Source organism: Micropterus dolomieu, linkage group LG07 (genome assembly GCF_021292245.1).
Source record: "Micropterus dolomieu isolate WLL.071019.BEF.003 ecotype Adirondacks linkage group LG07, ASM2129224v1, whole genome shotgun sequence".
Classification (NCBI taxonomy): domain Eukaryota; kingdom Metazoa; phylum Chordata; class Actinopteri; order Centrarchiformes; family Centrarchidae; genus Micropterus; species Micropterus dolomieu.
The window spans coordinates 5395633-5419367 of NC_060156.1; the positions used below are offsets into that span (position 1 = coordinate 5395633).

Consider the following 23735-nt stretch of genomic DNA (forward strand, 5'->3'; position numbering starts at 1 on the left):
AAATATGTCGTTCGCAATGCAAACACTCACTGAAGTTTAACAGCTAATCAACCTTTTGTGGTTATTCTGGGCCATAATCAGCAGCTCATTTGCATTTTTTCACATTTTTCTCTTCACTTTGTAAAACTGAAAGCATATTCGGAACCGTCACTGTTGGAAGAAGATCTGGTTTCCTGTAAACTTTCAGTATCCTGTGTGTCATGTTGTAAAATCCGAATAAATGAAATAAAAACCAATCGAATGCTTTGGATGCCTTTGACGTGCTGAGGGCCTGTTTGGAAGTTATAGTTAGTTCTAGCAAATATATACACATTAACACACACAAGCTCACACCCTTAACAATAAAAACACCCAGAACCAAATCACGTGTTATTTAGCCTTTATTAAATAATAATAATAACATTAAAAAAGAAATTTTTCTGTACAAAGTCTACAAACAACAGTTTGAGTTATCTGGCCAGTGCCATAGGTGTGTGTATGTATTTATGGAGTGTGCATTTATCTGTGTGTGAGTGTGTGTCAGTGTGTATATATGTGTATCCATCGAGACAGAAGAGGTAATAATAGGGAAAGACTTAAAGTCAAGCAGGAGAGAGACAGAGAGCGAGAGAGAGAGAGAGAGAAAGAGAATAGGTGTGTGAGTTTCTATATGACTGTATGTTCATTTGTGGTCATTTTCACACAAAGTCTCACACTGTACTCACTGTTTCATGTGCGTCAGTGTTTGTGTGAGAGAGAAAGACAGAGAGTCAGAGTAAGAGAGCAGGGGGGAGAGAAAAAGAGAGAGAGATGGAGAGACATAACAAGAGAGCTCCAAGGCACTTGGAAAACAGTCCAATGAAAACACAGTTAGATGGACATCCCTCCCTTCTCAGACCATCTTTTAACACCTGTTTATAATCCCCGTTTTTTCATCTCAATATGCCTCTTGGCTACATGCATGTCCTTGAACACGAAGAGACATGTTTGACACCCCCCTCACTTTCCTTACTCTCTTTTGCTATTTCAATTTACCCCCCAGAGGGCAACAACTTGACCCGGATATTTCACAGATTGAGAAAATAACAAAAATGGGACTTTCTGGGATTGACCTTTATCTGCTGTGTCCGAGCAGAGTGAGAAAGAAAAATTCACAGAGGACATGGAGAGATCAGCGTCTGGTCCTCCAGTTACATTTTCTAACATTTCTGTCGGGGCCACTGACTTTCTCTCCTTATCTGTCTTTTGTTTTGTCTTGTCTTTGTTTGTTGTTCTCTCTGTGTTGTGATTGTGCCTCTCTCTCTCTCTCTCTCTCACTCTCACTCTCACCTTTCACCTGTCCTACAGCCTTTTTGTTTATCTCTTGGATACGTTCACATGCAGAAAATCACCAGCCTACTAACCATACTTCAATCATTTAGATGAAGCTTTCTTTATTCCTTATGAATCTTTCATAGACTTTGATTAATTGACTATGTTGACAGTAAATCAAATGTTCCCGACCACAGCTTCAACAGTAAGCAAACTAAAAAGTAGCATCTTTAACTGCAGATCCGGTTGGATAGCCAGATGTACATAGTACTTGAACTATGACTATGAACTATGAACTTTTTGCAAACTTTCGCAAATCTCTTTTAGTTGTCTAACCATACAATCTCAAATTATGCTTTAGTTGCCAGCATTGTATATTGTAGGAAAAACAAAAAAAAGTTCGAGATATGTTTAACATTAGCATTTTTGTTGAAACGTTAATTTAAAGTATTCTGGGAGCCATTAAAGGTACCCTGTGATGTTTTCTTGTAAACATAAAAAGTTATATTTACATCTTGGAGGCCTAACAACTAATGTGTTGAATGCATTTCCTTCCTTTTTGCAAGGCGCGCATGACATACAAACTCAATGGAAACCCACTTTGCGCCATAGCGCTACTAGTCATCAAAACGCCAGAGGGTACCTTTAAGTTTCCACTAAAATGTATTTAGCTGAAGCAAAGTAGTAGCATGTGAATGCAATTCCTGGGAGAAAAAGCTGCATAATGCTGGAAAAAAATGTCACATGCAACATGAACATTGTTGTAGGTCCAGCAACTTCACTTCAGTTATGATAATGATACGTCTCCTGCATGTAAACACAACCAGCATATTTTCCCTTTTCTCTCTTTCTTTCTTCATGTCTGTCTATCTTTCTGTGTGTGTGTGTGTGTGTGTGTGTGTGTGTGTCCTCCTGTTCATCAGTCTTTCCAGCAGCACTGGCCCTCCTCGATGGCTGTCCTCCGATACAGCGTATACTGTAATTAGCTTAAGGCTCGATTGTGTGTCCAAGAAAGTCGACGGTACGATTTCCATTCTCCTTCTTTAGTCATTTCTTCTCCTTCCGGTTCTGAGCGTCCTTCATTCAGGGGGTGACACTAGGAGCGGTGGATAAGAGGGAGGATGATTTATCACTCTAGGTCCGGTCTCCCAGTCTCTTTTAACACTTGTTCAGACCCCCTGTGCACATACACAGCTCTTTGGCAATCCATAGGTTGCAATAAAACAATCACTGACATTTTCTTCACACAGTGTTTGTCCATCATTTGGGCGTCATACAGTCTGAAAAGCAAAAAAATATAGATATATACCAAAGACAAACCCTAGAATACTGAATCTAAAGCACGACTCCATAACAGCATGTTAGATTTAGATAAACCTCTGATTTTCTGTCTTCCATTATCCTTTAACTCTCCTCTACTCTTTGTAAAGACTGATAATCTGTAATGGAAAATGTGTCAAAATAGAAAAGGACTGAAGTAACAGTTAAGACCGTGGAGTCCAACACAATGCTAAAGAAAGTCTAAAAATGGCATAAGAGCTCTACAGGGCGGCTACGAACTGAAGCTGACTGTTCTTTACCTTTTTTTTCCCCAAACAGACACAAGTCTAAAACAAAACGAAAACAGTCACCATTACTCTTCTATGCCACTGGTTTCACAAAGCGCAGACCGAGGGCAGACAAAGGAGCAAGCGAGCACCATATGGCGGATTAATGGACATTTGAAACTCACGGAACTCATATCTAAAACTTTCAGAAACAAACAAAAAGAAAGTCCTTTTCCTTCTTCTCCCTTAGAAATCTAGATTCTTTTGAGTTGCGTGGTCTGATATATTTAAAATTTCTTTAGGGGGATAGGCATTCGCTTGATATGTGTTGATTTCAGTCAAAAGTACCCACATTAAAAGGTCCACTGGTGCTGAAGTCTTCACAAACAGTCAGAAGATGGAACTTTTTCATTTCTGCATGCCGTCTCTCTTGGCCACATTCAAATTCAAGCGAATAAGGACATATTTGACATTGCCCTTCAGCAAAGTACCAGTCGTGGATATGTGTTAATGGAATTCTCTTCTTCATCAAGAATCCCATTACCAACATTTCAACCAGACACCTCAGACTGTGCTGTCATTTGTCGTCCAAATGTCCAGCTTGTCATGGGTGTTGTAGTCCACCTCGGTTCTAGCTTCATTCCAGTGGCTGGTGGATTATATTCTATTGTAGATCTGTCATTCATATTCATTTATTCATTCCTTCATTCATTCACAGGCTTTTAGAATCGAGCAGGCTCTCTCCTGCAGGCGGAGGAGATATGGTACTGTAGGTAGGGGAGACTGGGGTCAGGTGTTCACCCAGTTTAGGCCTCATAGCATGTAGGGGAGATCACAGTTACGTGTTCCCACTGGCACGCAAATAGGTGGGGAAACTGTGTTGAATGTTACCCCTTTAGACATCAGAGCAGGATATTAGGCAGGGGACACGGGATTGAAATAACAGAGAGTGCTTCCTTTTGTCTTTGTCCAAACCAAGAACAAAATCACTTTTGCAGGGGATCGTGTTTCTTTCCCCATTGTTCTCCTCCTCCTCCCCTTCATGCCTCTGAGCAGCACCTCTGCTGGTTTATCTTCACTTTATGCTTAATCCCGTCGTACAACTCAAAGTTGTAGTTCTCCAGCGTCGTGGAGGAGCGCGAGGAAAGCCCGCTGTAAGAGCATGTGCAGTAGAGGAGCAGTCCCGCGCAAACCGCGCCCATCAGGACGCCTAGAGAGCTCATCACGATGATGGTGAGGAGGATGGGGTCCAGCGTGTACAGCCAGGCGTTGTCCTTGTCTTTCTCTGACACCAGGGTGACAGAAGGGGGGTCCACATCAGAGGAGGAGGGGGTGGAGAAGGAGGGCGGCCACCCTGGGAAGACATACTCTGGAAAGACAACAGGAAACTTTTAATGTGACACAATGTAACTTTTGCTTAACAGTACCACTGCAGCATGATAATTATGAGATAATAGCACCACAAGATGAGAAGAGTGTTAAAGTCAGAATTTACTCAGTATTTTCACTTACTGTACACAGCAAAATAGTTAGCTAACATTAGCCACCATAAGCTAGTGGCCATGCCAGACCTACTCAGGCTATAACAGCAAAAGCCTTGAGTTTATTGAACTGAGAATGGAGGGTTATAAATGTCATTTTTCATGTGTAAGAAAGAAAAGTCAGACAGTTACATTTAAAAAAAATAAATTAAATTAACTGTATCAGAGGCAAATGTCATCACACCATGGCTGACATATTAAACAGCAGCTAATTATGTTAACCACAACATCAGTTTTTTATTGACTTCAAACATTTGGAAACATAATGACATGAATTAGTAAAGGCACTCTCCAGTGTGTGTTGTGTGTCTAGAAGTGTGCACATCTAGTTGGCATAGGCAATCATGCTAAACCACTTAATGAATGTATACACATGAACAAGCCAGTCCGCAATTAAGTACTGCATTTAGAGTGTTTTATGGAAGAACACACTAAAACACACACAAACACACACATAGGAAAGCAGCAAACAGACACTAAACAGACTTGTTTTGTGAGGTAAAGGCTGAGTACTCTTCTTGTTTCTATCAAGGGGCTGGGAGAAACAAGGGATTGTAACACATGTACGTTGGCAGACACACACACACACACACTTGCTGTTCACAGACACACACAGGAAGTAAACCGTGATTGTAACAGACAGATGTCTTCTAGGTGCCCAGGAGGAAGCTGTCTGTCTCACTTTGTCTGCCGCAGAACATGAAAGAGGAGGAGAGGAAGCACATGCTAACATGCACGCACAGACACACACTCTTGAATGAATGCTCTCTCACACTCTGCCCCTCTCGATACACACTCACTCACTCACACACACACACACACACACACACACACTCACACACACACACACACACACACACCAGAAATTGTCTATCACTGTTGCCACGGGCTTTTTTCTTGTGAAACCACAAGTAAAACGAAGAGCCACGGGCATGCTTTCTGCTTAAAGAGCTATTTCACCATTCTTGGGGTGAGACTTGTAAAACAGCCGGTATAGCCTCAGGCTGAAAGGAGAAGCGAAGAAGACTTCAAACCTCACCTCCATCGATGGGGGGCTTGTGGTTGAAAACAGGATCCTTTCCGAAATCCATAGGCCTGGGATCTGTTAAAAAGACAGAAAGAATAACAGCATTAATCTCAACCATCCAGTCAAGGCTGAGCTACTACAGTCCACAGCATGTTGTGATAACATCACTATGTTGTCAGCACACAGGCTACATTTGTGGATGGAAATCAAACAAACAGCTCAAAGAGTGAGTGATCTTGTTTAAACCTTCTGAAGAGATCAGGTGAGAGATCTCCTATAAACTGTTTTGTTCTGTGCGCAGTCTATCAAGGGAAAATAACATCCAAGGTTACTAAACATTTCACCGAGACTACCTGCATAAAGCCAGCAAGTTTCATTATGTGATAAGCATCATTGCTCTTTTTTTATTTGCCTTTGAAATGAAAACAGAGTCAAGAGGTTGAGAGAAAGAGCAGAGAGATAGGGAGGTGAGAGAAAGAGAGACTTAACTGGGAAAAAAAAGACACACAAAACTGTTTCATAGAAAAATATCACTTTTATTACCTTCACATTCCCTGCAATATATTTTCTCTTCTATTCCAAGACCATGAAATTCAACAAGCTAAAATACCACATTATATTTCTGAGGCAGGCCGAAGTGCAAGGCTTTGAAGGGTTTGGAAGCTCAATTCTGCTTCAATTCAGTGCTATTCAAGGAAATTGATATTACAATCCTCAGAAAAAAATAGAGCAATATCTGGGCAGCTGATAATCATTTATTGCTGGGGCAAAGGAACCAAAAACACATTATAAAGTGAAATCGTAATAGATATTCAAAAGACAAGAGGTGAAAAACTAATTTAGCAGATATGAAAAAAGATACGGAGCCTCATTTCCTTTGTTAGATAAGGTCATTTTTCTATGAGATAATTTTAACATGTGGCATCCAGATTATAGCATCTCAAAACAGTCTTTACAAACTTCCAATACTCTTCAGTCTGTAAACAATAATAAGAGATTAATACTTTTAAATGAAACTTGCTATCACTATACAAATATCATCGTATTTTCTCATGGATTAAATATGAGGCAATTTCCTTCAAATTAAAAAAGTGACTCAATCACATTTTTAATTGTCTAAAATTGACCCAGAATTGACTTCCAAACCCAATTAGAGAATAAACAAAACAAATGGTCTCAATTCAAATATTACAGCAACCAACAAATCCTATGCTAAATGGAGTGTATATGTTTCTCAATATTTAATTTGCTTGAAGTGCAAGAGAGAGAAATCCAGCGCAAGACAAAAAGACAATCATAAAGTCGAGGTCTTTCCTTCACAAAGGCAGAGAAAGTGCACAGGGGTAAATATAACAGTGATGTGGCTGAAGCCAGGCAGTTTACCACCTCAAGACTGGATTTGTTCAGTCTGAGTGAGTCTGAATTACAACTAATTCAAGTTCATCCCTTGCCGTATGTCAGAATGATCAGTCTTTGCTGCTTCTGACAGATTTACATAATATTAAATCATTTTTTGATTAATAAAAAACCCTCACTTATTAGAACAAGAAATCAAAGAATAACAGCAACATTGATTCATTTGATAAAAATGACACCATCAAGGTAGATTTTCCTAAAACATAACATGTAACCACATTCTTTACCCCTAAAGTGTGTGATGTCACATCCCTGAAATGAGGGCGATAAAAGTGACAAATGAGAACTAAGGAGTGAAATCCAAAACATATCTGACCAACTGGACAGACATCTCAAAGCATGCAAGCTTGGAAAACTCCAGGAGTGGCCTGCAGATTACGAAATTGACTTCAAATAATGTTGGCAGAAGTATCAACTAAATAAAACAATCCTGTCATGCTTTTCAATGTAAATCAAAATGCTAACGTGCAGAATAGGCAGTTAGCCCTGAAACAATAAATACCTGCTAAGCTAAATGTGGCCGATCCCAGTAGTCACGCTGTAAATTATAATAATACACTACTGAGGTCTTACTGAAATGTACCGGTAATGTAAAACTACACTTAGTACATGCACATGAAAGCGTCTAATCATCAGTCTTCCCTTCTGTCTTCTGATTGTGTAAATGTCTCCCATCAGACCCTCCAGGCTCTAAACTCTCCTTTCTCACAGTCAACTCGAAACCACTACGGGCCCTGACAAAACATTAAATCACTTCTTCTTTTGCTATCAGAGGGATAGCAAAAGAAGCAGGATATAAAAAGAGAGATGCTTGGACACTCTTTGGACGACTGTTGAGCACTTTCTAATGATCCTGGCTTAAAGCCCTCAGGCTAGGATCCTGAGAAGAATCATCACGCGGATCTGAAAGGAGATTAAAACTCCCAGTAGCCCCATTTTGTCTCCACTCTCCAATTAGTAAAGAGAAGAATTAAAAAGAGGGCTTTTTTATTATTCAGGCAAAGACATGGATGGCTCTTTGGCACCATACGCTGTTCCAGTGGGGGCTTGAGGACCTGTTAGAGTGCTTTCACTCGTAATATTTCTCCAGGAAACAGCGGAGAAGGAGACGGAGGGAGAGAGAGAGAGAGAAAAAAAACAGAGATGGCCTGAGGGCCAGAAATGCTTACCACAGGGTTTTATGAATGCAATCAGCTCCATTACCTAATTAGAAATATTAAAGGCCTTCAAAGTAGTCTGTGATGGAGAAGGGAGAGGAAAGTGAGGGAAGGTTGATTTAAAAGCGCTGCGTGACAGGATGCCAGCACATTTTCCAAATCTTGCAAAAAGTTTGATAAAGAGAGAGAGAATGAAAGAGAAAAGTGCGTGGGTAGCACAACATAAATACAGTCATATATCATTCCTCTCTTTGAATTTTGGACCCACATTGATTGGGTTACAGTGCAGGGCTGCTAGAATGGGTCATATAATGTGTAAATCATACACAAGTCGATTGAAATGGAAGGGAGAGGGGATGGATATGCGAGCAGAAAATCACTATAATACTTGTTGACTAAAGCACAAATACACATTTTATGAGACACAATTTGATGAAATAAAGTCAATATGGAGAGCTGAGAGCAGATAGGCTTTGTGAACATGCATGAAACAATAATTTAAATGACATTTGTTATCTGGAAATCTGGATTCTTTGCTAACGCAGGCTTGTGTTTGTTAGATGGTGTATGTGCGACTGTGTGCGCATAATGTGTGTTTCCACCAGGCTGTCTATTCTGCCAAAAGACTTCTTTCATCTGCTTTTGTGTTTGAAACAACCTGCCCTCCTCCTTCAATCCTCTCCCTCCTTCAATCCAAACCCCAACCTGCCTCCCTGTTAGCCTTCCTCTTGGAGTAAGAGAAAAATCTATCTTTAGAAAGTATAGAGAGCAGTTTTTTTTAACTTTTTTTACTTCTTTCATCTTCCTCCATCTCTGGGCGCATTCTTTGGAGGGAAAGGGGGGTCGCTTAATGGGCCCTTCTCCTCTGAGAGATTTTGCTCTCCTCCATTTCTGCCTCTCATTTTCTCTCCTGTGTTTTCACTGGGAGGATTTGTGATGAAGGGAAGGAGTAGAACAGGAACAAGCGGGTTTTGATAAAAAGGCTGGGGGATTTGAGCATGAACAAAATGATGTAGGGGGGGTAACACAAGAAGAGACCATAGTAGTGTGCCCAACTTCACAGGCGTGGATGTGACGATGTGTGTGGAAGTGGATACCAGGCTTCTCAATCCAAAACCAACTTTGTTTTTAGTTTTGATATCATCTGAATAATTTCCCCCTAACATACTGATTTGCATTTGCGTTTCATGTCCCCATCTGATTTAAACTTGAAGCTGAATGCCTTAAATGAGGGACAGACATTTGTTCTTGCAAAATGGCTTCAACTTAAGGATTTGACATCAAATGATAGTCAAGAAAAGTTAAGATCATTTCAGCGAACACAATTCACAACCGTTGCCTTAAAACAATAGCCAGTGTGTATAAAAAATAAACATCGTATAGCTATCATACATCAGAAGTACATGTAGGCCAACTGTAACGTGTGATTACAAAGAAAAAAAGGTTCTTAATTCACAAACAGTACACTACTCAACTTATCTTTTATATTAAGATTCACAGTAAATGTAAGAAATTGTCATAAATCATCAGAGCCTTCAATAAATAATTAAGAAGCAGAAAAGTGCTAATGTTACGCTCAACATTGCAAAATAAAGTGTGACCATACTTAAAAATCATGCCACATTTGTCTGGTTCATTTTGATGCAAACTCATACATACTCATGCGAGGGAAAATGTGAAATGAATGCTAACACACACACGGTTAAACAGATGGCTAAAAAAACCCATCAAGAATCAAGAAAGGTGTGTGAGAGGTGTGACAGTACTGCTGCATTGGAATCAGTCTTGCTTGACAGATCACTGTGAATGAAATGATCAAAGGAACTGACCAGTTATCTTGGATCAGTGGTTTTCTAAAAGGCTTCATATGTACGAAACTCTTTCTCATAGCATAGGTTTGGTCTCACCTGTTGAACAGAGCAAAACTGACAATTTCGCAGCCACATGGACCACATTCTCAGGTTACCAGGCTCGTATGCAAAACATTCTGAATTTCACAGAAGATTCATTTGTCATCCGGGATAACAGACCTAAAGATTTTAACTTGCACAGACTAAACTGCAGCTTTAGATGCTCAATACTTGATATGATTTTGGATTTGTTTCATTCACCCAGTCTAATGTGTGCAGGACATACAAAGATGTTTAGTTTAAACATAGCAGACACAGGCATTGGATTGTCCTTGAGATCCAGGCAAAGAAAACAAAAATCATACTCTGAGGCACTACCTCGTTCTGGAGGTGAAGAGGTAATAGTTTTAAAGCACATTTTTTAAAAAGGCATATCAGTAATGAAAAATGCACTCAGGTCAACACATCACAAGACTCACTTATTAGCAGGTGAAAAGTTTTGAAGTGTCCGTGCATTTGAGAGTTTTGAGCCTTTGTGTGTTTTGTTGCAGAGAGTGTGTTTGTTTCTGGGTCTGCCGGATGCGGTGGAAGCTGTCTCATCCTATCTTTCCTCTCGTGTAAACCAGACAGACAACAGCACAACACTGATTCCTCGTTCACAGACCAAAGGAGCCACCCACGGTGGGTGTGTAGCTGTCTATCTGTCACGGCTCGACAGGCAGCACTAATTCGTCCTATACCTCTTCCTTTTATGCTACCTAATCTGTCTCTGTCAATTTCAGGCTGGCAAAAGGCTAGTGGACAAATAAACAGCAGCTTCATTCAGACCAAAAGAAATAACCTTCTCTTTTTATGCAGCACACATTGTGACTTCTATCTCCCTGTGTGAAAATCCCTTCTCTGTCGGACCGGGTATTTGGAGGCAGGCAGTGTCCAAGCAGAAATATCCTGCTCTGACATTTATAGAAGAAGAAAATAAGCTGTTACAACACTGACATTGTACAGCGTGTGTACATATGTTTTGTCCACAGTCTGTTAGGCAGTCTACCTGTGATGTACTTGTCATTCTGATCATACTCCGTTTCATTTTCAAGTTGGTGTGCAGCTGTAGATGCCATTTCGCTCTTCAGTACATCAAAAAATGTTGCACTCTAATGTTATTATCAGGCCCTCATCGGCCATCAGAATTGGCAACTCCCCAGTGAGGGATATTATGTAATGTCAGGAGTTTGTTCTGCCAGTTACAGCCAACAAGGAATTTTAGCAAAGGTGCATTCTGGTAATTAGATCAGTCATCAGCAACAGGAACTGCAGTGTCTCTTCCATGTAGATTCTCATCAGTGAAGAGTGGCGATGATGCTGAATACTGTTGTTGACAATTTATACCAGGGAGTTTTCACACCCTTTGATCGCTTTATTTGAGCAAAGCATTCTAATAAAATGTCTCAATGTATCATTCACATGTGTTCCTGTTGTTTTCAGCACTGGGAATCGTGGCTGTCGTCTTTCTCCAGTCTGATGGTGAGCATGGGCTCAAGACACTGCCCGGTACCTGGGTACAGGTGGCTTTGGTTGGGGCTGTGGATCAGATTATGGCTGAGGTTTTGGTTCTGGTAGCAGTTTTGGTGACCTTGCTGATTTGGGTGCTGGCTGGTGTGGTAAGTCACTGAATGATGATGACTACCGCTGGTCTTCTTGGTCGCCCAGTGGTACCGATGGCAGCACAGTATCACCACCACGGTTACAGTGACCAGCAGCAAGAGGGCACCGCCTCCCGCCAACACATAGTACCAGTAGGCAGGGATGGGCTGCACCGCCACTGTGTCTACTGTGGGCTCCATCCCAGACATGGCACCCCCTGGAGGGCAGGAGGACACATTACTGGTTGGCACTATGGATGAGGTAGGCAGGCATGCAGACCTCATTGGAGTATTAAAAGTTGTTAATTGACCATTCGCTAAACCCCTACCCCAGACAGTCGTTGTCAATTTCTAGCTTATAACTAGGCATTGCAGGTCTGTCAAGCTTTGGATTTCTCTACATGCTGAATAGTGTGTGTGGGACTTTAATAAGAGCGATACTAAGCATTTAAAGAGTTTGGAGGGTGTTGTATTTTTGGCACCAAAAAATACAAAATGAAATGTGTAAGGAATGGATTAAATGTGTTTATCTGCTCTATCGTAAACTGCAATCGTTAGCAAGCCCGTCAGCAAGCATTATTGCCAATGCAAAGGATCATCATTAATATCAGCTATGTAAAACTACTGTGGGGTTTCAAACATGCTGTTACAAACAAGTATGTACTGTAAAGCTAAGCAGCAAAACAGGGTTATATTAGAACAAACCAAGTCTGACCTTACATTTTTTCATATACTTCTCACTAATATATAATACTAGCACTGATATTTTACTTTTTCTAAAGTGTTTTAGCAAAATAGCATGTATGTTGCCATCAAGTGCATGTTTGACCCCCTTTACAGAATTCTGATTTAAAAAATGAGTCAGCAGGAAACATTAAAAAGTGAGCCAACCAACTTTAATATAGCTAACTAGCAACCGCTGATAAAATCTGCCATTTGAGCTGTCAAAATTGATGAGAGCCAGGTAGAAATGAGAAGCCTGCTATCGTCTACCTCGGTCTAAAATCAAGGATCTATTGTGTCATTAATTACCAAGAATATCGACTATAAAATCTGCCATCGTCATCAATGCAAACTGCATAAATGCTGTGTGAGAATGGAAAGCTTGACAGGCCAAGTACGGGTAACTAAGGGTGGTGGGAGCAAATGGTCAATGACTGTAGCATTGAGCTGAAATGATTGTGCCTTGCTAATATTAGTAACTAATATTAGTAAGTAAACAGCAGCCACAAAAACAGACTGTAAGCCTTCTGATTTTGCTCACTTTCCTAGTATCCAGTTGCACACTCTTAGTCATTTGAAGTCTTCATTCTTCAAAACAAAAGCTGATGCATATGTTTTGATGCTGATTGTACTCACAGAATTGTTGGTTGATATATATGTAACAAGCATTAGCTGCACATTGACACGCAAAGGCTCATGCCATGCGTTCATTTCGATCAGAGAATGCAAAGCCTTTGATTATGCAGTGACTGATTTGCTGATTTGGACAAAGGGTGGGGAGTGTTAAGTGGTTGTATTTTGTAGGATGCAGCAGCTTTTATCAGGGCAAGATCACATTGAAGGGACTTGAGTAGAGGGAGAAAGAGATGGAGAGGGAAGAGGGGAAATCTGAGAGAAATTACAGGGGTAGAGAAAGGATAAGAGAGAAGGCATTATTGGAAGAAAGAATGGAGTGGAATAGAGAGGGGTGGTAGAAAGCGAGGAGCGAGGCAGGGAGGGAGGGGAAGTGAAGGGAGAGAGCTAATCCTGCCATGATATCTTTAATCCTGCATTAGAGGGTTTGTCTGAAACTTCAATACTCTGTCAACTCACTGTGAAAGAAACCCGCTGAGAGAGAGGTTGTGGAAGAAAGAGAGAAAGAGAAAAATAATGTGAGAGAAGGAAAAAAAGGAAAACCTGCGAGCAAGAAAGAAAGGAGGAAAGAAAGAGGAAACGGAGCCAGGGCAAGCAAGAACTTCATGGAGACGAGAGAGAAGAGAGAAATAATCAAAGGACAGAGGAAAGAGAGGTGTAGAGAAAGACGCAGAACCTCAAGGAAACCAGTGAGCTTAATTTTGTCTTTTTTTTTTTTTTTTAAAGTTCAGACGTACTCTTTAAGGGTTTAAAATTGGCTTTGATTGTAAAGCTGTGCTCTAAGCAGCCTGCACAGAGAGCCTTCCCACCAGTGGATTAAGACACAGATGATTTCTAGGGCTGCAAAAATTGACCGTTACTTACGGGATCTAAAGGGGAAAGTTTCTCAAGAGCACCACTCCTAAAGTGAGCTAAAAAGTGTGGCTTTCAAGGAACTTTGCTTAATAGAGTTTCTGACTCACTGAATTACTATCTTTCTCCTTCCAGGTCTTCGCACATCAACAGTCTCATCTCAGCAATGAGACACTTTTAAAAAGTGTGAGTCCAAATTGAAGCCAGCATTAGCCTCTCTTCTTTCTCTGTGCGTGTGCATCTATGTAGCGTGATCTCTTTCCAGAGGCCAAGTGCCTCCTTGGTTGCCATGGATACAAAAACCCAACACTGTGGCTCACTGGTTCACATCACACCACAATGAAGCTGCACTGTTAACTAAGGATCATGGCATTAGGCTATAATTAAGGAGGGACATTTAAAATTCTCCAGTTCTCCTGAAGTTTACCCTTCATGTGAGATTTTGAGATCAGTTAATTTATTTATCTAATATATTTTGATTAGTTTTTTTCCCCCACTGGGCACTTGCAATTCAAATTGCAAAATCATCACTTGGGACATCCGTTTGGTTTCCCTAAGTCATTATATTCCTCCTCACATTTCCTTACAAGGGATGAAGTCAACCTGGCTTTTTGATTCAAATTAATTTTAAATTTATATCATCCTCCAAATAATTTTCTGTTTATGCCTTAATCACACAAAATCCAAAAGTTTCAACCTCCTTTTCACATGCAGGATGCCTGTACAGTTAATTGACCAGAGATGACCTGTTCTTCATCATAGATATACGGTGGATTTTAAAAGTTTCATAAAAACCCAGCTGACCACACACTAACAAGACACAAAAAATTCTTATAGCAACTGTATAATATATGCAGTAAGTCTTGAATAGGGTTCAACTACATCGGCTCACCCAAAGAGAAATATTTAGCTCACTTTTCAACAGACGTCCCAAAGGCGAAATGTTACCCTTCTTTCTGGGGCTCAGTCTCATGAAAACACAGAACAGACACTGTGGGAGTCATATGATACCTGCTCAGCTTCTAATAATCTAAGAAACCTGCAAGCACTGGGTCAGATACTTAGCGTATGAGTCAGGTGACTAGAGTTTTCAGAGGAGTTTGGCTCTTGGCTTTTACCGGTTTTGGGAATGGTATTTATGTTTTTATTGAACTGAACTGTGGTGAACAAAACCAAGTGCTGCTCAAGTATCTGATGGTATTTAAAGAATGTTTTTCATCTATTCACACACTGAGAACACGCGCACACACACACACACACACACACACACACACACACACACACACACACACACACACAATGAATAGACTTAATTAAGCACACAGAATCAGAAAAATTGATGCCAAACAACTGAATGGTTGGCAATTATTCTTGTTAAAAAACACGAGTCCTTACACCTACAGTGAATAAAAGTAACTAGATGTGTGCTCCAGTTTTAACCCGTCCATGATCAATGTGGACACTAATCACCAAATGCATAAAACATCTACATATCATAAAAGTCTTTATATATAACTCAGAGCGGTCTAATGGTTTTAATAACCTGAGGCCCAGGCTCCTTTGTTCATATTTTGTGGGTCTCTAAACAAAAGCAGTCCTGCAGCCAGCGTTTTAGGTCCCAACCTAGACTTTGAAAACAAGATATCCAGGAGCATAATCTGTCTAAGCCCTTTTTTATCTGCTTTCAGAATGGCCTATTTGAGGATGAAGGAGGGAAAAGAAACAGGGAAAAAGAGAACGGGGAAGTTGGATGGTGACCAGCTCTGCATACCGTTCAGGTGGGAGCAGCAGCAGTAATAAGGAGAGAAGAGGAGAGGAGAGGAGAGGAGAGGAGAGGAAAAAAGGTAAGGCAAGGAAGGGAATGAAAAAGAATAGTTGAGATGAAAGAAAAGAATCAGAGAAGAGGGAGGAGCCAAATATAAGAAGAGATGGAAAAAATAGGATCCTTGTATGGTGTTGAGTGCAGATAGAAAGAGCTTACATGGTGACAGCAAATCAGGATGGAGGAATGGAGAAGGCGTGAGTGTGCTGTTCTCTACAGTTAGAAAGTAGTGAGGGTTGGCCAGAGAGAGCAAAAGTTAAGCACAGGAGAACCGAGTTCCACTTTGTTTTTTATAATTTAATTGATGACCAGAGAAAAAGACCAGAGACTTCATCTGATTCAGCCATGACCTTGTAATTTTAACCGCTTGTTCTTAAGTTGTTTGCCATACGAGCAACAAAAAATGAACACAGTAATTGCCTGTGGGTCTGCGCACTCTATAGGCACATGCATGTACTGAGACTCAACAACTGTGCTGTATACATGTATACCAGCGACAGATTACACACAACATGGTGCACACAATTAGTCAGCCTGTGCAATGCGCAAACACACCACAATGTTACTACACTGCAATTGCAGATGTTGCTCCTGCAGGGTCTGTTGCTGTTGTACAAAATAATCATGTATTACTATTTGTCTACATAGTGGAAAATGTAATTTTCTCACCAAGGAACATACCAAATTATATAACCAAGAGTATCAGCCCAGCATGCAGGAAGTCATGCTGGAACAATGCAGTGGATCCATTCAATCAGGTTGTAGTGTTGTCGCCATCATTTTTTAAAATGTGAATAAAGTCTACATATCATAAAAGTCACTGTTTTAAAATTCAGCAAATTATGTGAACACATCACACAAAGTGCTATACATGTAAGAAACCATGGTTGGATTTAACAAGGTTACTAATATGGTTACTCAGGGCCAGTGCAGTGCTGCGAGCTGAGCTTAGCAACAAGCAGAAAGCACAGACATTTCGCACAGGAAGTACAAATGGAACAGGAAGTAGAACTTACTGGTTATGCCGGGTGTTAAGGCGGGGAAAGGCTCTGGAAAAGAGAGGAGAAAAAAAGAACTGTTATTGATGATGGTTAGTGATATGTATGATAAAAGCAATGAAAGGATAGAGGGCCACACTGATAGAACAATAGATCAATTGTAGTTTAAGTTTTCTAGCACCTTTAAGATAAATTGTTAATATTGTGATTAATATAATGAAATAGTATAGCTAAATAGAAGTAAAATGCTATTTGGCCAATCACTTTAATCTTTTCAACGTAAAAGTGGTGCCTACATCATTATACAGTATATGTCAGCATCACTCATTAAAAATGAATTAAACCAAGAGGATAAAATATGAGCATGATTAATACAAATTTGTCTAGATGTGATTTTGATTAAATTTAAAACTTGAAATATGATACCAAATATACCATCTTTGGGATTTTTACAGCGTCAGTGTACTGCGGCATATTGGCATGATTAAATTGACATGGTACAACTATATTTCTGATGAACAGAAATGCATTTTTAAAACAGGTAAATTGCAAAATTGCAGGACGCTGCACTTCTTGCTAAGGCACTTGTTACTCCAATTTGAGAAAATCAATAAATAATAATAATAATAAAGATTTGTCAAGTTCCGAGATGGTGTGGGAGTCTAAAGGCCCATAAATCTTCCTGGATGACAGTCATTTTTATAAAATGGAGAGGAAATAAAGCGAGGAAGACAAAAGAATGGGCTGACAGGGTTGGAAGAGAGGAAGTGGGCCTCCCCTGTCACTCTCTCTGTCTCTTTGGGTCATTTCTGACTTGCTCTCAATTTCTTCTTTTTGCTTTGTCATTCTGTGTCTCTCTTTCCTGTCATTGCTGTCTAACTCTCGTTTCCTAAAGTGAGACGCAAGGTGTTAATGGCAGCAGACAAGCTGGGTCGAGGAGAAGAAAGGAGGGAACTGATGGCAAATGGGGGTGAAAGGAGAGAGGGAAGGGAGAAGAGAAGGAACATAGAGGAATGGGAAGGAAGGGTGGAGGTAAGTTAAAGGGTCATGGGAACGGGGACTGAAATTTACTGCTGTTTTTTATTATTTGCCGGAGGATATGACATCTATTATGAAAGTGAGAAGAAGAGAGAAGAAGGAAAAAAAGAGAGAAAAACTGAGGGAAAACAAGAATTGTAGCACAAGTAAAGAAGTTGCAGCCGGGTGCTGAGAGTCAATGGACGAAAGAAAAAAATCATAAGATAAGGAATGAGGGAGTGGGTGATTAAAAAACTGAAAAGACATTGGCGGAAACACATTAGTGAGAAAAGGGAAAGGGGTAGGACTAAACATGTAGTGCCAGATAAAAGCCCTCTTACATTATTTTTATCTGAGACATCACACTTGACCCACAGAAAGAGAGATAACATTGAACATGCCAGAGCGCACATTTAGTGCCAAACATGAACTAATGATAATATTCTATAAAACACTAATCTGTTAAACCCACACACAGTCTTTCCAAATATATGGCAAATATTGAGGGCAAAACACTGTTTAATTTAAAGATTATTAAAGAGATAGTCCTGAAGGTTATGAATGCACATCCTTAAAGTTGTGGGAGAACATTTGAAATAAAAATGGAGAAAGAATGAAAGCAGCAGTGGATTTGGATTGGATTTGAAACCTCTGAAGGATTTCAAACTCAATCATGTGTCTAGTCTGTGTGTTTCAAGTGAGTCTGCATTTTTCTGTTACAGTAATATCAAAGCCTCCTTTATTGAAGCCAATAGTTATAAATAACAGTCTCAATCGCCAGCTTGTGTGTGAATGTGTGTAAGAAAGAAAGAGAAAAACTAAAAGACAAGCATTTTAATCACAGAATAGCGACAGGTTGCTCTCTCAAGTAATCATGCATACGCGTTTCTTTCTGGTGCTCTATGGCCCAGCGACGGCCCAGCCTGAATTGGGGGGGGGGGGTATAGGGATAGAGAGATAACTAGAGAAGGAAGGAGAGGAATCATAAATGGTGGGGTGGGGTGCTATAGGAAAATACTGAAGGAGATAGAGAGAAGGAGATATGAAAGATAGATTAGAATCCATGCCCAAAGGCCGTTTGTGGCCTACTTTCATTTTTTATATATTTTTTTCTTTTTTATGTGTACGTGTGTGTCTATGTGTGTAAACATTATGAGTTTCTCTCTCAACCAGTCTCTGGTGAAAACACAGCATTAACGGTGAAGGAGTAAGAGAGTCAGGCAGATAGATAGTTAGACAGATAGACTGACTGAATAATAAAGCCCACTGGCGTATTGATAAATAGGCAGACAGGTAGACAGACCGGTTATGGGACTTACGAGTACACTGCTCCAGCTCCATGCTGTTGCTCATGTGGATGTTATCTATTCTGATGTGGCCTCTGGTCGGGTGATCAAAAAAACCCTCGAACACCACCTAAAAGATAGAAAAAGAGAGAGATTTTACAATAGGCTTTTTACTAAACCCAGTGGTTAATGAACAGGAAGGATGCAGCGGTCGGTTAAGAAACAACACTTACCTGATACTCCTTGGGGCTTTGAGGCAGGATAGTGCGGCCCTCCCTCCAGTGAGACCCCTGGTCTCCTTTTAAAGCCCATAGCAGCGTCTCCTCTTGGTCACTGTCTTTCAGCAGGACCCTCAGGCTCCCCTGTGCCTCCCCCTGGAGCTGGTAGTAGAAGAGGAGGCAGAGCGGGCCTAGCTCCGGCCCCACCTCAGGGCTCAGCAGCCGGGCTCGCTTGCGCTGGGTGTGTGCACCCGCATCCAGGTGGAGGTAGTTCCCCGAAAAATCTGGAGGAAAGGAAGAGACAGAGAGGTGGCACATGCTACGTTATTGTTTTACTGTAAGATCAATGATATGTTTCAGATTAATCAGTTGTGACAAATGATAAATGCGTTTAAACTGATACATCGCCACTCTTTTCAGCATAAAGTTGTAAATATGAAGCCACATACAAGGTTTTGTCTTTGCATTTTATTGATTTAATGGATTCGATTTTAATGAATTTATGGTGCGTGACAGCACTGCTGCAGAAAGCAGATTCCCTATTTGGTCCAATGTACAGTATGATATAGTAATGCAGTGGGATGTGGTTGCTTAGAGTTTAAGGCATTAGCACCATCATTCTGTGGTATGAGGCTTAACCGCAAATCAGACTGCCATTTCATCATGGCCGCTAATGGCTATGGCTACAAATGAACACACACACACACACACACACACACACACACAATCCTGTTAAATAGCCCTAATCATTCTGAATGCTGACAACTCGTTCTCTTGCTTTCCTCATTTTGTAACTTAGTCAGCACAGCCATCATACCAACACAGTCACAATGTTTGTGCACATGTAGCGCATGTGTGTGTGTGTGTGCGCGCGCGTACGCGTGTATGCATAATGAGTCTTCGATACACACTCGCTCTATCAACAAAAAAAATCTAATTCACTCAGCTCAAAGAATTGATGAGCAGAAAGCGATGGAGGTAAAGGGAAGGAAAGGGTGACTGAGTGAAAGAGTGAGCAAACAGGACAGGAGAGAGAGAGAAAGAACAGCAGAGCTATGGTTTTATACCCACCCCAAACAGGACCATTATCATTAGCTTGCTGCTGTGTTTGGCTGTTTGTCTAGTTTGTCTATTATGGCCGGAGAGTAAAAGCTTCGCTGGAGCTGCAAATAGTCTTTTTATCGACAGATAGACACTGTGTGTGACACCTCATAAGGAGAGAGAAAGAGAGACGAAAGATGAGAGGAGACAAAAGAAAAACCTCTGTTTGTCTGTCGGTCTATCATCTATCTTCACCTCTGTTCTCCCTCCTCCAGCTAAGACAGAAAAAAAAAACCTTCAGATTTTGCAGCACATCACACATGAATTATGGATTTGGGTTGAGGTATCTCTGTTTCTTCACTTGGAGGCAATGAAAAAGGGGACCTAAATTACCGTTGCTCATTAAGTACAGTTAGAGAAAGTTGCAGTGTTTTTCTGTCTCGCCGCGTTTGATCTTGGCGAACGTACAAAGGGAGGGAATTAATTAACAACTCTCCATGGGAGAGATAGGCAGGGATGTAGAATTGGCTCTGAGGGAGGGAGGGAAATGTGTGTATGTGCGTGTTGGTGTCTGTTTGCATGAGAGTTAGTTTGTTTATGGTTTATGTTTATATCTACTGTGTGTGTGTGTGTGTGTGTGTGTGTGTTCATCTGTCAGTCATTGTAAACATATGACTTAATCGTTTTCCAGTTGTGCAGATATGTGCAGTATCTATGTGTGTGTATTTTATGTTTAAATGTCGAGATATACTGTATGTCTGTGCTGTCTATGTGTGTGTTTAAATCTTCACTTCCACACAGCGCTGAGCGGCAAAGGTGAGCGTTGGCAAAGAAGTGCAGATGCAGTGTATAGTGAACTACAGTGCGTCACTTAAAAAGTATGGCTACACCGTTTTTTTTAAAATTATACGGCACACTGATTCCTAACATTCTTAATCACCATAAAACAACCAAATAGCATCTAGTAGACTCAATAAAGCTGCACGCACTCCAATACAGATTTCCATGGTTACTGAATAATCATGCATAACAACATGCAGATTGCTCAACAGATTTCTTCCTTGACGGTTCTTACGATCAACACATGAATCAAGTCAATTTGATAGAAGTTTAGTTTTTCAGGACTTTCCAAAATCACATATTTACTTTCACACCATCCTGATTGGTCCTGATTTGCATTCACATCACAATGTTCACATGGAAACGGACTGAGACACACCTTTTCAAGAAGTGGCAGAGCGGTGGTTTAGTCCACACCAGGATCCAAATAACTGGCAAACAGATGGTTTGAACCAGTTAGGTGTGAAAGCACCCTTTAACTCTGTCAGACTTAATATAGTTTACATAATTAAATATCTGCTTTTAGAGAATTATATTGTTCTTTCAGCATAAATCTTCAAAAACTGGCCAAAGCTTTGGGTTCAGGTTGTGAAGAGAAGCTCATGGAAAAATAAATCAAAACATCTGAGTGATATAATCAGGTGTTAGATATTATTATGCCAGTTTTAGTCTCTTCTTCCCTTCTTTCAAACCTCCCTAATTCCTCTCTTTATCAATAACTAAACCACAGCAACAAACAGCGTGAAGGGTTTCTTTCGATGAAAATCTCCACAGGGTATAGAATTTCAGACTTGCCCTATCTGAGATCAAAAGAATAACTTGTGAGCTCTGTTCAGGTCGGATTTTCTCTTTTAACACCCTAAAGGGCTTTCAATGACAAGGGTTGGGGATTTGATTTGCATATTGAGACAGCTTCCAGACAGGGTGCCGCACTAATGTTTCTGTAGAACAAGACTTAATGTCATGTTGCTGTCTAACACAGAGACAGGGACGCTGCTATATCAATTACACACACTCATACACGCACAGAAGCACATTCATAACGGCACATACTCTTGGCATTTGCTGGCTTGCACACAACACACACAGCAGCCTAATGTGATGTAGAGCCTTGCCTTATGTCACGGCCCTGTCGGTTTATGAAGGAGGTGCTCAGTCAACCATAAACTGGATGGCTTCAACAGATACAGAGAAAACCTTGGTGGATGGCAAGGTCGTGTGTGTGTGTGTGTATGTGTGTGTGTGTGTGTGTGTGTGTGTGTGTGGGAAACAAACCCACACACCTTGAGTGTTTAATAGGCGGACAGTCCCACCTTGAATGGTTTGTGTAAGAGTGTGTGTGTGTGTGTGGAGCCTCCAGGGGTGCTGGAGAGCTAAGGCAGCACTTCTGTCAAAGCCATCATCTGACTTATCTGACCGCTCTGGGCGATGTGTGCGTGAGGTAGGGAAGGTGTGTGTGTGTAAGTGTGATGGATAAAACAGTCTTGGTTCTCCTCCTGCTGTCTTATTAAAAAGGTGGACAGATGTGGAAAAAGGCAAGTACCACTGAGGGAAATGGGGGAGAGGTCAGCAAAGAGAGTAAGAAGTTATCGCAGTGGTGGAGTGAGAGGGCTGGAAGTGGAAAGTGACATGACTGTAGTATGACTTAGAACTGAAAAAGAGATGGATGACGAACAGAGGAAGAACAGAATGAAATATGATACAGTTAACAAGGAGAAACAAGATGATTGTAGTGACATAAAAGGAAAATAAAGAGGACAGAGAAAGAGCAAACAAGGAGGCTGAAGTAAGGTCATTGCAGTATAAGGAAGGAGCAAGCAAGACATAAAGTGAAAAGAAGAAACTGTGGGGAAGGAGTAAAACTCAAAGAAGAGACAAAGAAATTTGTGGATTAAAAAGGGGGCTGAAAAAGAGAAGAAGAAGGAAAAAACAAAGAAAAGAGACAACAAAGTATCAAACTAGGTTAGGGAAAGTACAACTGTTAAAACTCCAATTAAGTCGTTGTGCACACTGCTAGCAGATCAGAGTGAAATCCTTGCATCATAGTAGCTGTCAGTGATTCCTCCTAGCTCTGGAATCTGTAATATTCCACCACAGGACAACCGCTTTGCTCTTAATTAGCAAATGAAGCCTTTCTGCTGAGGAAGGTCAAACATCTCAGCGTTATGATGCTTTCTTTTCTGTGTTTAAAAAATGAGAAATGTCTTGAAATGAAGAATGCCCAGAAATAAGAGAACTGAGTGTGGTTCTAATGGGACCACAAAGTTTTCAGAAAGTTTGAATGTTAAATTAGAGGAGAAGACCTGCCCAGACATGTCCTTACGGGTTCTCACACTGTGGAGCTTTTTAAAAGATGGAAAGCACTGTTGTTGGCAGAGTTTGGATTATTGATCAGACATAACCTACAAGAAGTTGATGTAAGCCTTCCTAAAATGCTCAGTGACATATGCCAATACAGTATATCCAGAAAAAAACAGTACAGATTCTAAACTCTCCCATGCTGCATTTATGTTAATGATGACAAACTGAAACTGCAGCAACACGATATAAAAACAACAAACAACAAATATTTCTCAAGATATTTTACATTACTTAGATAGGGTCTTGTTATAAAATGCAATGTATGTGTGCACTGTAACAAATAAGCACTCACTGTCTGATCCCAGCGCCAAATCCTGCCTCGTTCCATGCGTGCCGTGTCCAGTTGAACTGCTGCTGGCTGTGTGCAGGGACCAGCTCACACCTGACTGGGGATCAGCCGACCAGCCGCACAAGCTCTGCTCAAAGTCACATACAGCCGACAGGGACGGAGTGGTGGCTGTGGGTCGTGAAAGAGA

The 23735-nt window shown here is 40.7% G+C and overlaps 1 protein-coding gene across 3 annotated transcripts in view; it reads right to left on the reverse strand.

Annotated features, from left to right (window-relative positions):
* Nucleotides 1–362: 362 nt before the first annotated feature.
* The window catches only part of nrp2b (neuropilin 2b), a 94646-nt gene continuing 71273 nt past the window's right edge, over nucleotides 363–23735 (reverse strand). Inside the window, exons 13-18 of one of the 3 annotated variants that reach the window (XM_046053736.1) lie at nucleotides 23552–23716; nucleotides 19033–19301; nucleotides 18833–18929; nucleotides 16515–16547; nucleotides 5418–5480; nucleotides 363–4206 (exon numbers count right to left, since the gene is read on the reverse strand). In XM_046053736.1, coding sequence (XP_045909692.1) covers nucleotides 3878–4206; nucleotides 5418–5480; nucleotides 16515–16547; nucleotides 18833–18929; nucleotides 19033–19301; nucleotides 23552–23716 — 956 coding nt within the window. In that variant the 3' untranslated portion in view covers nucleotides 363–3877. Of the gene's footprint in view, nucleotides 4207–5417; nucleotides 5481–5920; nucleotides 11687–16514; nucleotides 16548–18832; nucleotides 18930–19032; nucleotides 19302–23551; nucleotides 23717–23735 lie in introns of those variants that run through there. The other 2 variants (XM_046053738.1, XM_046053737.1) reach the window with 2 other exon arrangements.